The 18,311-nt window shown below is 39.1% G+C and overlaps 2 protein-coding genes across 2 annotated transcripts in view; one reads left to right on the plus strand and one right to left on the minus strand.

Annotated features, from left to right (window-relative positions):
• Window positions 1-18,311, minus strand: part of LOC135783646 (kelch-like protein 33) — a 173,296-nt gene that overhangs the window by 146,843 nt on the left and 8,142 nt on the right. The window contains exon 2 of the mRNA XM_065294410.2: window positions 4,865-5,813. Within this exon, the coding sequence (XP_065150482.1) occupies window positions 4,865-5,813 (949 nt within the window). The remainder of the gene's footprint in view (window positions 1-4,864; window positions 5,814-18,311) is intronic.
• Window positions 12,001-17,661, plus strand: LOC135783647 (uncharacterized). The gene is made up of 10 exons (XM_073813671.1): window positions 12,001-13,774; window positions 13,902-14,154; window positions 14,292-14,623; window positions 15,199-15,283; window positions 15,701-15,835; window positions 16,213-16,370; window positions 16,460-16,568; window positions 16,754-16,997; window positions 17,150-17,306; window positions 17,386-17,661. Exons 1-10 carry the CDS (start codon window positions 13,754-13,756, stop codon window positions 17,659-17,661), a joined length of 1,770 nt encoding a protein of 589 aa, XP_073669772.1. The 5' UTR covers window positions 12,001-13,753.

Raw genomic sequence — 18,311 nt, forward strand, 5'->3', positions numbered from 1 at the left:
GTTTTCTAATGCCAGAGATTAGATGATAGTGGACAGATGCTTTTCTTTTGTGTCCCAAATTCCCAACAACTTAATATAAGGACTAAAAAACAGTAAATTGAAATGCATTATTGCTTCAACCAGTTTTTGGCATTTATGTGAGACAGCAGGTGCGGCACACAGCTCACACAGACCTTTCATGTATGTATCCTCATGAGAATAATCTATTATACTAGATAACAATTTAAAACTTTAAAATTAAAAAAGATAACACAGTGATATGTGCACAGGAGATTTTGATTGACTGTTATTTGTGGGGCGCGGTGTTGCTGGTAATGGGGTGCAGCGTGCTGAGAGAGATTGAAGTAAAATAAAGCCAGAAATGTTTACAAAGTTGTCTAACTCCGTATCAAAGAATATTAGATAATTTTATAAAAAATATAATAAGACATTTAAAATTTCTGCTATTATTTCGCCATGAAATAACAAATAATGCAGGTTGGCAAGACATTTCTTTTGTTTTTGCGTTTTTGTCGAGATCGCAGAAAAGTTAAATTATGCGGATTTAGATGGTTTTTGATTTTGCGTTTTTTCCGCAATCGTGGAAAAGTTTAATTATGCGGATTTAGATGGTCTGTTTGTATGCATAATATTCTGCTATTACAATATACAGTATACATAAGTATCTACACAACATAAACTGCTTGTTAGCTCGTCTCCCACTAGCAGAATAACAATAATATAATGGTGCGAATCGAGGTCGGTACATGTTCACACCTTAAACGAACCGTTACCAGAGTTCGTTTGGAACCGGACCAAGACCACCTCTTCAGCTGGGTCTCGGTGCGGTTGTTTAGTCCGCATCCGAGTTCGATTGCTGTATTCACACCTGCCCAAAGGGTCCGCACCAAGGAGGAAAACGAACTTGAGTTTGATTCAATCGAACCAAACAAGGCAGGTGTGAATACACCCTAAATAAACAAATCATTATATAAGAACAGTGTAACCCTTAAATCTAAAATTAAATAATCACATTCAGGGCCGGAGTGGGGCCACTTTTCAGCCCGGGAGTTTCGTACCCAAGACCGGCCCACTTTTTCCAAAGTGTTATTCTAAATTAGCACTTTTTTCAAATTGGATAAATAAAGCAACAGTTCAGCTCTTACTATAGTTTCTATTAATATCATGGTTAAACAAATAAGGTAAAAGTTAAATAATATTTCACTTAAGATGAGAAGTTAATAAAAATATTCATCTACACTCTAAAAAAGGCTGTGTTATTTTTTACCCATAATGGGTAAATATTGGACAGAACACATGCTGGGTTAAAAATAACACAATGTTGGATTGTTGTTATGCAACCATGGATTATAATAACCCAATAGTTGGGTTAAAACAACCCAGCATTGGGTCAATTTTAACCCAGCAGTGTGTTCTGTCCAATATTTACACATTATGGGTCAAAAATAATCCAGCCCTTTTTGGAGTCTATTCCACAAGAAAAGGTTGATAAATTATTAGCATTGCTAATGCTATGAGGGCTATGATTAATCAGATGCAAATAGAAATATAAAACCTAGTCCTAATTAAAAAAGAAAACAATTTGACAAAAATATTGAATCCAATATTGGGTAAATATATAGCATAACAAGTTATTTATAAGCCTTTCTTCGGCTGGTCATTTTTGACTGGGGACACAAAAGGCGTTATATGAACACAACCTGATTGTTACATAACTTTAATTCATATTGTTTACTCATTGCCTCCTCGTTTTTAGCGGGGAACTGGCTTATCTGCTGCTCAGAAGCTGCTTGCATAATATTTGCAAAGTCTATGAATCGTCATGTACAAAAGGCTAATATTTTAACTTTAAAAAAAAAATGTTGGCTTGTAAATAGTTTGACATCGGTATTAGCCGAATAATTACGTTGCTAATGCTAATCATTACTAGGCTTATTTCTCTTTAAGTTACCTGTTGTTGTCCTCTTGAAAATAAATCTGTAAGTTTGGGACATTTGGCAGCATCATCCTCTAATGGATTTTTTCTTCAACCTGTTTTTTACGCCCTCCTCCTCAGACGCGTATTGTTACGGTAGGGCCGGGCCAGCCTACCGGAGAAAAGTTTTCTTGGACGCGCTATGGACCGAACCAACTCTATGGGAGGGGAGGGGAAAACTCCCTCACATGGTACAACCCATGCAGAGGCTGCGCGCTGCAGTGTCAATGTGAAACGTGTGAAGTGTTTTTTAAGAGAAGATAGACTCATTAACACTCTGGGGTAGACGGTGGCGCGGGCGCCGCAAACTCTTTATTTTTCAATCACTCCGCAAAGAGACTTAAATTACTCTGCTGATTTTTGACATACAGATATGATTTATACATCATTTCAAACGTTAAAGTGTCTAGTTTTTTTCTGTCCACTCCCAATAAAAACAGAATGTTGTGCTTTTCGCAAAATTAAGAAAATAAACATGATGCACGTTCTGTTCTCTCTCCCTCAGTGAAGTCCTTTCAGAAACGCGTCAGAAAAATAAACTGTAACTTAACGAATACTAGGTGTAGAAACAAAAAATAAATGTCTACATAATGCTTGGAATGTCTCCTTTTAAATGATATAAGTGAAATTGAAAACAGATATTGTCATTCGGTGTAAACTGTATGAGAAGGAGGAGAAGTACCGTATTTCGCCAGTTACCTCATTATCTGTAATGAGATCGGATCGCCACACCCCCGCGCCATTGAAGTGAATGAGCAGAAACATCCATATGCATGACTCGTGCCTCCTGCAGTCAATGGATATGCAATCCACAATCCAGTCTCTCCATTCCTTGTTGTTCCATCCGATTGCAACAAACATGACATAAATCCTTATTTCCTTGCGTATGTGTGTCAGTATCTCCAGACGCGAGTGTTTTCTTTGTTCTTCCGTCAAACAGTTCACGCGATTGGAACACACATACACAAACACGCGAGTCAGGAAACTCGACGCGCTTTTTGGTATTCTTATATAATGCGCGATTCCAAACAGTACAATCCTTATTTAGTTGCGTCTAAGCGCATATCTCCGCACAGCAAGTTTATTAAACACAGGATCACTCGCGTGTGCACACATTCACTGCTTTCATGTTCAACACGTGAGGTAATGGCGGCGGTTGTAAACAAACATCGATACGTTTACCACGCGTGTCCCTTGTTGTGTTTCTACTATAATGATTACAAATACACAAATAAGAGTCCAGACAACGATAGGCAGTTGTTCTTTTGAGCTTTTTACTGCACAGAAGTAAACCTCTCGCTGGCCAACCAAACACTAACCCTGGGTTGAAGTGTGTTCATGTTAAGATGGCCAAACAGTATCTTTACCATGATTAAGCTACTATGGTTCTTAAAAGGTAACTTATACTTGTGAAATTAATAGAAAATATTTCAATAGAAATATATATAAATATATATAATGTGTGTGTGTGTATTTACATTATATTGAAAAGTAAACCTTATCATGGTTTTACTACAGAGAAAGTTATTTCTGTTGAACATCCACACAAGGCTCATTAGTGGCTCATTATTCAACTCTTTTGTCTCTCAGCTGTCAATCACTGATTATTCAGGAGCTTTCCTGCCTCCATGCATACAGCCTTTCCCAAGCAAAAGTGTCTTAGAAATTGTAAATCAATATCTTGCTTTATGTGATTGAGTAGGCCATATGATTTTCACATCATTTTGAAGAAAAAACTCTAGACTACTAGATCCAGTTTGGAAAGTCTTGGGAAAACATGTTTAGAATGAGTTTTGTGGAGTTATATCAGTGACTTAAAAATTTTGCTTTTTCAAAAACCACGCATAAACATTTTTCTCTCAAAAATACAAACATGTACATACATGTTGATTATATGATATTGTAGCCCAGTTTGTGATGAACACAGTGTTATGAGACTTTTGCCATTAATATGTTTTTAAGCAACTGAAAAAAGCACAAATGTCAGTGCATGTCAAAACTTCCCAAGGGCCCTAAAAACCCCTTAGACCCCAGAGGGTTAACATGACAAATGTAAACAAAAACAAAAAACTCGACCGGCCCAAAAGTGAAGCGACCCACCGGGAATTCTCCCGGTTCTCCCGATTACCCACTCCGGGCCTGATCACATTGCTTTTCCACACACAGACACACACATGCGCACACACACACACACACACACACACACACACACACACACACACACACACACACACACGATGTTACAAACAAAAGTTTAGATGCATACATGAAAATATGCATGGGCACTTCACCTCAAAACATGCCTAGCCCCGTTTTTAATCAGATACATGGTTCAAGAATACCTAAATCTAAGATAAACCTTTACTTTTGTCAGAATGGTCAGTATTTAATTATTTTACCATCATGGTTTTAGAAACAGGCACACATACTCATTTACAAGCACCCCCTGCTGAGAAGCGATGTGGGCTGCGGGGGGAGAGACACCGACCATAAAAATGGCGGCCAGAAAAAATCTCTGTACAACTTTTTACTCAAACTAGGCACGAAAAAATACAAAATCTTTTGATTGGCACCTCAATAGAAATGACAAACAGTTGTGTAACAAATAACAGACATTAAAAGGTTTGATTGACAAGTCATAAAATTATGCTCATCTGGACTGCAGCCTATAAAGCCATTATAACGTCACTCAAAACTGTCCAACATGTACAGTTTTTTTATTGATAGGGGTGGGGCACTGCCTGTCAAAAGAAGATTGACAGGGGTCATCAATCACTTTTTGACAGGAAGATCCTTCTAATTACTACTGAGAACATACTTTTTTAATGCACCTGAGCAGACGTATGTGCTCCTGAATTGTGTCTCAAGATGTAATAGTTGTTGTATTACCTGTAAGCAGATTTCATGGTGTCAGCCTTGCCATAATAGTGACAGCCTCCAGCCAAATATAATTTACCATCAAGGACCCCAACAGCATGTCTAAATCTGGTCAGATCTGGCAGTTCTCCTAGCATTCTCCACTCTATCTCCTTTACTACACCTATTCCACTCCTCATAGAATTAGCAAACCAAAGTTGCTTACTGGGGAATCGTTGACCTATGTCTGGATGCAGTTGATCACCTCCAACTAAAACAAGTGCAGCCTTGGGGTGGCGTACACGATGCTGTGCTACAGAGTTAGAGACACCAAATCCAAACTCCTTAAGTGCTGATTTGTGAAGTTCAATCTGACCTTCCCCACTACATTCCATGTTTAGGTTTACAGCACGTACTTCTTGAAATTCTCTGAAGGTCATGAGTGAAAAACGAACTGCTTTCATAAGCTCCTCCGCTTGTGGAAGTCTTCCAGCAGGATCTGCCTCCACCCAAGTAACAACTGCTCGAAAAACTGTTAGCTCTGAGGGAATAGATAGTGCATTGTTTTTGAGGTACTCCAGGAGCCTATCTGCTGGGAGGTCCTGAAACTTTGGAGTTACCGATACTTCTTGGAAATGTCTCAAAACAAAATCCTCTGCTAGCTCTTTCAAATCAGGCATCACATAGGCCTCTGCAAAAGATGCCACATCCAGGCAGTTGTGAACATCTATTTCCTGCTGCAGAAAGTTGAGGCAGAGTGAGAGGGCTGGCTCAAATTGTAATTGAATAGAGGTACAGATAAGTTCAAAAACACAGTCCCATCCAAGTGCAAGAGTCCCACTATAGGCACAATGCAGAAGGGTCTCAAGCTCAGCAGCCCGGACTGACAGCAGAGAGACAGATTTTTGCTTGCACTCCCTCATACCAGTGGTAAACATACCTCTGAAATAATGGCTGGTGGCAGTAAGAAGCACCCTGTGAGCTTGAGGACAAGAAGAAAAAAGAAGATTCAGTTGATGCAAGCACTCGCAAAAACTGTAATAAATTGTATTAACGATTTAATGTAGATCAGTGATTGCTATCGGTCAGTCGATCTTTGAGACTGTCCCTTTTGATTCCAAAAATACATTAAAAAGTGGACAAGCTCAAAACATTTTAGGCAAGGCATGTTTATTTCTATGGCACATTTCACACACAGAGGTAATTAAAAGTGTTTTACATAGAAATGAAAAAAACAATCTAAGAAAGAAAGCATAAAAAACCTGTTTACACCTGTATTTATTGTCATCCACTTGTGATCTAATCAACCAAAACCAAAGGTGAAAGAGTAATAAAATATTGTACTTAAGTAAAAGTAAAGTAACTTTAATAATATTTTACTTAAGTAAAAGTAAAGTTACTGGTCTAAAAATCTACTCAAGTAAAAGTAAAAAGTAAGTAATTTTAACTTTACTTTTTACTTAACTTTAGTAAAAGTTGCTTTTTTTAAAGTGGGGAAAGGTGGAGGATTCTAGTATAGTTTAAAAACGACAAGGGAATATAAATCTCAAACTAGTTGTTTTTAATTGTAGGAACATCTTTACAATTAAATTGCAATAATAAAGTAAAAAAATAAAAAGCTTTTTTAAACTAAGAAACATTTATGTAATTGTTTAATTATCTTTACAGGTGGGTTATGCACTTTTGAAGCAAACATAAAATGAGGTCAGAAGCAAATACAATCACTAGTAAGGTTGTAATTGATGTATTGCTGGTAACATACATTATTTCATTGAACTATAGTTTAAATGAGCATAATAATGAGATGAGTGCCATGGCTATATACTTTTATCCTTTACACGTTTAATTGTTTTCTTGCTTCCCTGACCTGGGTACCTGATGTCTAAGATCTTTATTCTTCTCTCTCTCTCTCTCTAGACCTCAGAAGATAATGCGCATGGTATTAAAAAAGCGGCGTGGAAATGAGCGGTAAAAACCCGGTCAGCAATTTATTCCGTACTCAAGAGCATGAATCATACCTTTCATATGAAAGAAACAATTACTTTGCGTCAGTGGAAAGTGGTCACTTAAATATGGCCAGGGGTTTCTTTCATTAAAATTGAATTGAGGCAGGTCTGCATTAGCGTGTGTTACCAACCGGAGCGGGCCACTAATGCCCCTCCGGACGTTCCACCTCGAGGAGGTCCCCAAAAGCACCCCAATGACCAAGCAACGAGACCAGATAAGTGAAAGTTAAAACAAACTTTATTTAAATTATTAAAATGAAGATGGGAAGGGGGAAAGGGGAATTTAAAATAATCTCTGCCGTGTTCTTCCTTGCAGGGGGAGAGAAGGGGTCAAGGGAAAAGGACGGAGCTCCTTCGTCCTCGGTAAGTATTTTCTCTTCCTTTAGTTCTGATCGTGGCTTCCTTCTTTCTTTTTAGTGCAAACGTGGCGCCCTCCTCGGCTCCTGGAGGCAAAAGAACACACAATTAATTGAGAGAAGTCTAGCGGTATCCTGCGGTTAGAGAGCCTTCCCCTTTGGGAGTCCGGTATCAACCCCCGAACCGGGACAAGCAGGGCTTCGTTGGTGGAGGTAGGCCCTTTCTCCTGTGTCTCTGAGATCTTCCTCCCTCTATTTCCTGTGATCACAAGAATGAATAAGTTATTCCGTTCTGTCTCTCGTTCCAGGTGTTACAGACGTACTGCGTGGGACTCGCAGGCGTGATAGGTAAGTATTACTCTTGGTTTGATTTTCAGGCTCTTCGTTCGCTGGCGTACTACGTGGGTCTCACAGGCGTGACAGGTAAGTATAACTCTTGGATTAGGTTTACAGGCTCCTGTTCCGCTGGCGTACTACGTGGGTCTCACAAGCGTGACAGGTAAGTATAACTCTTGGTTTGGGTTTACAGGCTCTTAGTTTGCTGACGTGCTACGTGGGACTCACAGGCGTGACAGGTAAGTATAACTCTTGGTTTGGGTTTACAGGCTCTTAGTTTGCTGACGTGCTACATGGGACTCACAGGCGTGACAGGTAAGTATGACTCTTGGTTTGGGTTTACAGGCTCTTAGTTTGCTGACGTGCTACTTGGGACTCACAAGCGTGACAGGTAAGTATAACTCTTGGTTTTGGATATATAGGCTCTACTCGCACTAAGCGTCCTTGAGCTCTGGAAAGGCGCTATATAAATAAAACTTATTATTATCATTATTATTATTATTAAAGAACTTCTTCTTTAAGCAGCATGTAGGATGAGAGAAAACTGTACATCACCTGACCGGGGGGAGCAGAATAGATGGCAGACACTGTTCCCTTCTTACTGGCCTAGTGACCGGACCTGGCCGGCATCCTACGTCAACGGGATACCGAGAATGGGGAGACCACCGGCTTCTTCCGGGTGGCTGGATGCTAGGCTCACTCTCCACCCCAACCTGAGGTATGAGGAGTACCCGTTCAGAGGTAGGTGGCAAGCTTTTCCTCCAAGACACAATAACGCCAGTCAGGTAAGTAACAGGGGGTTTTCTTTGCTCTTTACCGATCAATGCTGTTCTTACTGCAATGTTTCAATCACTGTACTCACAGTTTTCCTTTTCGGCAAGGTACACACAAGTCAGGGGGAATAATGCTGTAGGATCCACGTTGGTACCACCGTTCCTGCACTCCACGAGCCCACACACACGGTACTTCAGCCAGATCTGGGGTAAGTATGAACTGGCAGGAGACACAGCACTACACAGCAACACTCCAGTGCTCACACGTCGATTTAGCACACTCACCCACAGCAGCACACACTCTTTCGTGAAATATAAGGCCAGTACTCTCACACTCGATCCAGCTTTATGCCGGGGGGAAGTCATTGGAGCGCCGTCACAGCGAGTGGGATAGAGTTCGTCAGCCCCCTTACAGCGCTCTGCGCACCCCGTCCTTACTTGGCACACCCACCGACTTCGACCTTCTACGGTGGGGCCACTACAGAAAACAAAGATCCTTCCACACAGCAGTGAGTTTCTAATTTAGCGTCTCATCCAGAAGTAAACAATGAATGTACTCACGACCTCTGTTTTGATCTCCTTTCCCCGCAGCTCCCGGGTCCTTCCTTCCGCTATGTAGTTCTTCGGTCGTCCCAATCTACTTGGGTTTCGCTGTAGATGACTTCACAACAGCTCTCAAGACATCACACACATCAGGTAAGTAATGGGTTGCAACAACACCGCTAATACCTTTTCCTGGAGGTTACCGGCGAAACGCCGATTTTTCCGATGCTCCAATATATCCTTGCACAATGTACAGCCTGTCTCTTCAGTCCCCATGCCAAAATGTCGCTGCCTGGCCTGCATGCCGCTTCCCTGCTCTCTCACACCGACCACAATCGACCACTTCCTGGTTTCCTGATGCTTCTTTTATCCTCCCAGCGCCCACGGTTTTATCCAATGGCCGTTTGCCGCGTCATCACGCACACCTGGCATGTGTTTCGCCCTGATTTGCGTTACCCGGAAGTGCCGGTGTTTGCGGAAGTTGGGGGGCGGAACCTTCTCCCACTATTTTCCAGTTCCGCCTGTTCGTCACTCGTGATACGTGCGCCTGTCTCGTCCGTCTCCATGGTTCTCTTTGTGCGTAACCCCCAGACGCCCATCAATCAATCATCCGTGGTGTGTCTTTATCACCTTGCTTTTTACAGATGTGGCCTTTAAAAATGCGCGTTTTCTCCCACGGCATTCGCCAAATCGTCTCGCAATATTCTGCAAGTGTTTTCAGGGGGGCTACTTTCCCTTTCCCTTAATGTGTTTCTCTTCACAGAAAATCCACCAGGTGGCGCATAAAAAACAAAAATTTTATATGCGTTGTCATTGCGGTTGTTTCCAGAAGTTAATAAGGGCATAGCTGTTATTTAACATTGCTATTAAAACAGCAAAGTGACGTCAACCCCTTCTTGCAGCATAACAGCGCATACAACTATTAAGATGACTGTACATGCAATGCGCATTTATACTAAGTGCAACAGATAATTTAGTGTGAGCCTAATACACGTAACTCTATTTACAATGAATATCTTAATTATTTGTGTTGTAGAATTTTGACACACCCTTTCATTGTTTGTTCATAATATTAATAATTATGTCAGTTTTTCTAAAAGTATCAATATTTTAAAGAGATTAATGTGGTATAAAAATACATGTTTTAAAATTAAAAATGTTGTAAAACTATATTAGTATTCTTATATATTTAGAACAATAATATAACACATGTATATTGCGCTAAAATGCTTTACATATGGAAAGAGGAATTCTTCTCAACCACCACCAATAAAGTTAAAAAATTATTCTTTAGAAAAACGGCGTTTAAACCCATGCAGAGCGAACAAGAAAACATAGGCCAATGCTTGCATACTGTACAGTCGGCATATGATATCTTTATTTAGTTTACATATTTATATATTTCTAATACCTTTAGTAATACTGGTTAGGACACATTATAATATAATTCACGATCTAAAAAATAAATAAAACTTTTGAAAACTCTTGTCAAACTGTAACCTACAACTGTCATCTAACCAAAATCTCTCTCTCTCTCTCTCTCTCTCTCACACTCACACACACACACATTCTGTTTGATTTATAAGCTTGTTTCCTCATGGGGACCTCACAAATGTCCCCACGAGGTCAAAATTTACTGGTATTCCTATCTTTGTGGTCCCCACAACGTGATAATTACCGGGTACACACACACACACACACACACGCACACACACACATTCTGGTTTCCATGTTTTGTGGGGACATTCCATAGATGTAATGCATTTTATACCATACAAACTGTATACTCTATTCCCCTTACCTGCCCCATTCCCTAACCCCAACCATCACAAAAACCTTTCTTTTACCTTAGATTTTCAATAAACATCCTCTTGTTTGAATTATAAGCTTGTTTCCTCATGGGGACATCAAAATGTCCCCACAAGGTCACAAAAACACTGGTATTCCTATCTTTGTGGGGACAATTGGTCCCCACAATGTGATAATTACCAGGTACACACACACACACACACAAACACTTCACACCTGGATAGATTGTTATTTTTTGCGTTTATTTAAAGTTATGTCAGCTGCATGTGTGGAGTGTTTGTCACAATGTTGTAAGAGAAGATAAGGCAACTTTTTTATGGCAATTCACACCCAAAGGTAATTCAGCAAAAATATTCTCCGAATGCAGATGCGGATTTGGTCTTCCAACCTTTAGGATCAGTTGATTTTAAAATAAAAACTCACACAGCAGTGTGTTTAACAGCTGTTTACACTTGGCATTAACATACGTTTTCATCAATCGGATCACAAGTGGATGATTTTAATGCCAGGTGTAAACGGTTTTCAAAACGTTTTGAGCTCGTCCATTTTCGACCACTTTCAATCACATTCAGAGGTAGTTGAAAACCCTTTCGATCAGATTGCTTTTGTAGTGTAAACGCACATGTGGTTGAAAGTGTTGGAACAGCCACAGGAGACCGCCTACTCTTCGCCTATTTATCTGAGGGACTAAACACAATGTTTAAGTCTTTTTTTACTTCTGGTGCGAAAACACGGTGTGCAGCACCATTTTTAGCCTTTTATTGATAAAACTTAAGCGGCTGATCTCCGTGTAGTTTCATTTTGCAAGCGTGTGAAAGTTGGGCGATCTTATTTCATCAATTGCGCTGAAATATCAAAGAAAGCTCAAGTACATGTATACAAGCATAACAGTGATTCTTGGGAATTTGGATACAACAGGTTAAAATTTGAAAAAAAAGTTAGTTAAATTACAAAATCTGAAGGTTTATCATTATAGACCAAGGTCTTGGCTGTTCAGCAATTTACTGGTGCAACCTCCCCTGTTCGTATTTTTTTCATAAAATGGGCATTTTTCCAGTTATTACTCATACAACATTTACTTTAAGCCTAAATAGAAAAAGTAATGATTTTTTTATTTAATAAACATATTTTTGTATTAATAAAGACTATTCTCAACAGCACTGAAGAAACATATTGTAAGTATATTAATTTAAAACAATTAAAGCTTCATCTGATGGTGGTGACAATAATCTGATGGTGGTGACATTGGCCTCATTATTCCAAAATGTATACCAATCAAGTCAATGGCTTATTGCTTAAACTTTATGTAAGAATTTGGTCCAAAAAATAACAACCCTGAGCACCAGGGCTCTCAAGTCTCACGCATTCACCGTGAGACTCACGCATTTCAGTCAGTTCACACGCTCACACGCCACACCTTGTATTTCTCACGCTGAAAAAATAAGAAAACTTTTCCCACTCTATACAATTAATGAACGAGGCACAGGAGAGAAGTTCTCTGCCGAGTTCATATCTGTCGAGCCGCGGACACGGTCACACTAGACATCCTGATATAATTGTCACCTACCAGCCAATCAGAAATCAGAATTTGTTGTTTCTGGGTAAATTTCGTGATCCTGCTGCAAGCACATTCGTTACTAGGCAACATAGATTCTCACGTCACACAGACGAAGTGGCAGTTGGAAGAGAAGAATCCGATGAAAGCGGTAGGTAACGCATTCTTTTTTATAGCAATTTGATTTTACGATTCTTGGATGACATCACAAAAATGTGATCAAAGATAATAAAAACTGTTGTTGGGAAATATAGCCGAGGTAAATTATTATTGATTAAAAAAATCGAACTGCTTTGCAATCAGAATTAGCTTTAACTTTAGGAAAGTACTAAACACTAGAGGCTACCTGAAACAATCCCAGGTGAAAAATATTATAGGAAATACTATAGTGTTTTTGAACCATACTAATAGTATAGTAAATTTTAGTATATTATAGTATTTACAACACTTTGTTAATGATTGCTACAGCATACTCTGTATTAACTATAGTAGTGAACTGATAAACTGTAATAAATACTCTAACGTTAGCATTCTTTAGTTTATACTACAGTAATCTGTAGTGTATATTCTAGTATATTATACCCTATAGTTGTAGACAATGTAGTACAGTATTGGATAAAGTAATACGTTTATATTACTATAGTTGTTATGTTATCACAGCAACTATAGAATTACCACAACAAATTAATTCAAGTACATTACTATAGTATGGGTCAAAAGCACTATAGTATTTACTATAAATTACTATAGTATTTTTTTCACCTGGGAATGGAAAGGACAAGATATTTCATTTTCATTTATTTCATTATTTTCAAATTATACTTTATTCATACTCTTTTTAGCTATTCAGCTATACTCTGGCTTTTATTTTAGTAATGTTTATATCCTGCCAATGTATACATTAATCATTGCATTTATCTGTTTAAAAGATGTCAGGGAAAAAGCAAAGAAGTATTTTTTCATTCTGGGCACCAAAGGGTCAGCCCCCTATAAAGGTTGCCAGATCAGAGGAGACAGTGGAAGATGTGGTGGCAGAGACTACAAGAAAAACAGTAGGGAAGAAATCAGAAGAGAACAGAGAGAATATAGCTGAAGAGGTGGTGGCAGAGACTACAAGAAAAACAGTAGGGAAGAAATCAGAAGAGAACAGAGAGAATATAGCTGAAGAGGTGGTGGCAGAGACTGCAAGGGAAACAGTAGGGAAGAATGTATAAGAGACAAGAGAGAACACAATCGAAGATATCATAGATGAGACAGTGGATGAGTCTGTGGACAACACAGGAAAGAAGAAAGCATTAAGTGGAGCAGCCACCTATAGGTGTACTTTTAAAAGTGAGTGGTCAGCCAAATGGCCATTCATTACCCTAGGCACCACCAGCTCCTACTACTGGTGCTCTGTTTGCAGACAGGAGAGCTCATGTGCCCATCAAGGTGTGACAGATGTAAACAGGCACATTAAAAGTAAAGGCCATAAGGCCAAAGAACAGGCACTTCAGTCAACAAGTGGCATTGCACAGTTTTATGCTCCAGCTTCTGTTGGTGGTATGACAGCACAAGAGGCCAAGGTACATATGAAAAAAAACAGGTGGTGTTAGCTGATTTTTGTTAACATTGTAAGTTATTTTAAACATATAAAACAAATGTTGCACAGAATGCTTGATTTAGTGCATTAATTAACCCTTTCTGTTGCAGACAAGGAGAGCTGAGGTAAAGGTGGCTGTTGCAATGGTCCAACATAATGTGCCATTTGCAGTAGCAGATCATTTCAGCCCGCTGTTGAAGGAGTGCTTTAAAGATTCCACCACTGCACAGAATTTCAAGTGTGCGAGCACCAAAGCAACATGCATTATCAATGAAGCAGTGGTACCGCATTTTAGAAATGAGTTGGTGACAAAGATGAGGGAAAATCCTTTTACATTGATCACAGATGGGTCAAATGATACAGGTATTACTTTGACATTTGATACAGTATGTTTGTACACCTCCTGCATTTTCCGGCATCCATTTCTTTACAGAATACACACTCAACTTCAGCCTGATGTGTAGTTTTAATTATGTAAAACATGCACATTATCATTGCAGGACAAGAGAAGATGAACCCACTCACTGTGCGGATATATGATAGGGACACTAGCAAAGTTGTCCATAGGTTTTTGGATATGTGCACCACCAGTGGCCGTAACTGTGGCACAGCTGAAGTGATTTATCAAAAGATAAATGAGGCCTTGCAGAAAAATGTCATACCATGGGGAAACTGTGTAAGTCTGTCTATTGATAATGCACCAGTGAATACAGGAGCAAAAAATTCTATTGCATCAAGAATTTTGAATGAAAATGGAAACATTTACATCCATGGGTGCCCCTGCCACATAATTCACAACACGGCCAAACATGCTGGGCAGAGGTTTTTGGAAGTAAGTGTGATCATATATGCTTTTCCTGACATATCCGTTTAAACAGATAGATCACTTTAAAATTAAAATTCTGTCATCATTCACTCATCCTCATGTTGTTCAAAAGTGTATGAATTTCTTTTTTTCTGATGAACACAAAAGAAGATATTGTGAGAAATGATGGTAAACACACAGCAGATAGTGACCATTGACTTCCATAGTAGTGAAAAAATATTTTTGTATTTGGTAAGTATTGTGATAAATGATGAAGAAAATCTTTTGATAAATGATGGTAAGCACAAAGTTGATGGTACCCATTACATTCCATCATATTTTTTTATTCCTACTATGGAAGTCAATGGAATATGGAATATCTGCTGTGTGTTTACCATAATTTCTCAAAAAAATGTTCTTTTGTGTTCATCAGAAATAATAAATTCATACAGGTTTGAACAATATGAGGATGAGTAAATGATGACAGAATTTTCATTTTAAAGTGAACTATCCCTTTAATGCCATGTAAAATAGTTTATGTGCTATATTGAAAGTATCTGTAAGCAAAATGGAACGTGAATAAATGATCATGTTTCATGCAGGTATCTGGATTTGATCCAGAGGATCTGTGTGTGGATGTTGGATACTGGTTTAGGGGAAGTACCAACCGTAAAGGATACCTATCAGGTTTGTAATTTAAAGGGACACTTCACCCATTTGCATTAAGCTTTGTATAGTTAGAAACCCAGTCATGTTTTTGAATGGTCATGCATCATTCCCTCTGTTTCCCTTGAGACAGGAGAAATATGGATTTCAGTGTTGCACTTCCTTTCAATGATGTAAAAATTGTCATTTTGCATCATTGAAAGAAGGAAGTCCTATATCTTTGTAGAGGGGGCGAGACTACAAACACTCCTTTTCTTGGTCAAATAGGCACCAAATTCGAAATTTATGTTACATTTCAACTACAAATATGATCCACTTTTAATAAAGATTAATTTGTCCATGGGTGAAATGCTCCTTTAACCAGCAAAAGTGTAGTACAAAGGAAATGCATAATATTTTCATTGAATTCATATTTAGGATTCTATATTTTCACCTCAGAATTTTGTGACTTCCATGGGAATGAATATATGGAAATGTTACAACATGTTTCCATTCGATGGTTGAGCCTGGAGAGCTGTGTGACTCGAATTCTGCGGCAGTATGAGCCACTCATCAGCTACTTCAAGTCTTTAAGTAGGCTGCATACTTCACTGACACTAATACAAGATGGTAAATGGACTGCATTTATATAGCGCTTTTAACAGACCTATGGCCATCCAAAGCGCTTTACAATTTGCCTCACATTCACCCATTCACTCACACATTCATACACCGACGGCAGTGTCAGCCATGCAAGGCGCCAGCCAGCTCGTCGGGAGCGGCTGGGGTTAGGTGTCTTGCTCAAGGACACCTCGACACTTGGTCCGGTGGAGCCGGGGATTGAACCACCAACCTTCCGGTTTGTAGACAACCTACATGAACCACTAGGCCACTGTCGCCCCTTAGATTATAACAATAGAATGAAATGTAAAGATATGTAGTATGCATAACCTGTACTTCGTTATTCACAGATGAGAAACAACCAAGGTTCCGAAGGCTGATGGATGCATTTTCCAACCCACTAACGGAAGTGTACCTCCTCTTTTATCAGGCTACATTGCCAGCCTTCTCCACCTTGAACCTCCTCCTCCAGAGAGAGAGGTCATCCTTCTTTCTTCTCCATGAAGAGGTAAAATGGGAGGGTTGGCATATGCTTCTGCCATTTTTTTAGTAGCAGCATGGTATTTAAAAAATCTTTTCTGAAATACAACTTTGTAGATGACAAAATTTGTTCGCAAGTTGTGCTCAAGGTTTCTAAAGCCAGTAGCACTACAGTGTCGAGATTTGCATGACATCCACTACAAGGACCCAGCAAACCAACTGCCAGGTAATGATCCCAAGTTTCACAAGCAGATACATACACTCCTTCCACTTACTGACCACAAAGAGAGAGTTTATTTTATCATTGTGATGGGATATACCTAAAGAGAGCTATTCAAGTTAGCAATTGTTTTTCTTCTTAATTCTTAATAATTTACTTGTTCATACTTCCTACTGCTTTATCACGGGTAGGAGAAAAGCTGAATGTTGGATTTACAACTAGGGCTACGCTCAACCGGCTCCTTGATACAGGAGATGTAACACCTCAACATGTGCAGAGGTTCCAAAAGGCAGCACTGGCGTTTCTAGTGAGGGCGGTGGAATATGCACTAGAAAAACTACCCCTGAAAGAGGCACTACTCAAGCATGCCAGATTTGTGGATGTCCAGCAGAGGACAGAGTGTGGCATTGAAGATGCCTTATACTTTGTTGACAGGTAAGGGTTTCCTTATTTATTTTTCTTTTTTTATTTCCTGTATTCCTTTTTTAAACATTTTGAATGGATTGATAAGTTTTGATGGTCACTAAACAAACCCTGTTGTTTCTCCCACTATATCTTAAACAGTTCAGTGCATATTGTTGTTTTAGGTTTGCTGAATTGCTTCCATACCAGGGACCCCAAGAGCATGATCAACTTAGTGAGGAGTTCCTCGAATATCAATTGATGGACATCACTATGCCCCAAGACCCATCCACTTTTGACATTGAGGGTTTTTGGGGAAATATGACATCAGTAAAGAACAGGGTAAGAGATATTCTACACCCTTTGACATTTACTTAATCAACATATTAGTAATTAGGCCTCTTTGATTACTTTTTTAAAGGTGACTGGATTAAGCAGATTTGGAAGGCTGTTCAAGATTGCCAAACTGGTTTTAGTTCTTCCCCACTCAAATGCAGATGCAGAGAGAGTGTTTTCCATGGTTGGTTTGAACAAAACCAAAACTAGGAATAGTTTGGCTCTGGATGGAACACTCTCTTCCATCATGATGGTGAAAATGGCAAGCATTGAACCACAGTGCTTTAAGTGGGAGCCGCCTACCTCTGTAATCAAGGCCTCAAAACATGCAACAAACACTTACAATATAAAACATTCATAAACCAAATGTACTCTCTCACACATGCTCACACAAACACACCTTGTATTGTAAGTATGCTCAGGGCAAGTTCTGCAATGTTGCTGTTCAGTTGGCTCATTTGGGGCAATTTTTTATATATTTGTATTTTTGAAATAAAACAATGTATTTAATTTCTATGACTTTGTCTTTAATTAGATTTCCCAACTGTTATAATTTGTATTTGTGCTAATCAATTATAAACAATATATTAAATTTAACTGCTACCAAAAACCTGAGAGAATTGGTTGGGGCCGAGGGGTCGCTGCTGCAAATATTTAAGTGGCTCCTCCCCTAACAGATGAAATCTCACTCCAAACTTTTGATAAAACTTGAGAGCCCTGCTGAGCACGGTGATGAAGAAATATCAAATCAAAACTTCCTAAAATACATAAAACCTGACAGAAAAGACAAAAAACCTGACGGTGGTGACAAAAACCTTATATAGATTAAAAAAATAGATGAGTTGACTTCCGGTTGGAGCGGCGCCATGTAAAGACGAAGAGTTGTCGAGCTCCTCACAAACAACTTCAAATTTCGTTTTATATAGCTCTTATTTTGTGTATATATATCCTAAAGCTACCTTGGTGTTTTATTAAAGGCTTAACAGTCGAAATCCTGTCGGTTCGTATTCG

This window comes from Paramisgurnus dabryanus, chromosome 2, assembly GCF_030506205.2.
Source record: "Paramisgurnus dabryanus chromosome 2, PD_genome_1.1, whole genome shotgun sequence".
Classification (NCBI taxonomy): domain Eukaryota; kingdom Metazoa; phylum Chordata; class Actinopteri; order Cypriniformes; family Cobitidae; genus Paramisgurnus; species Paramisgurnus dabryanus.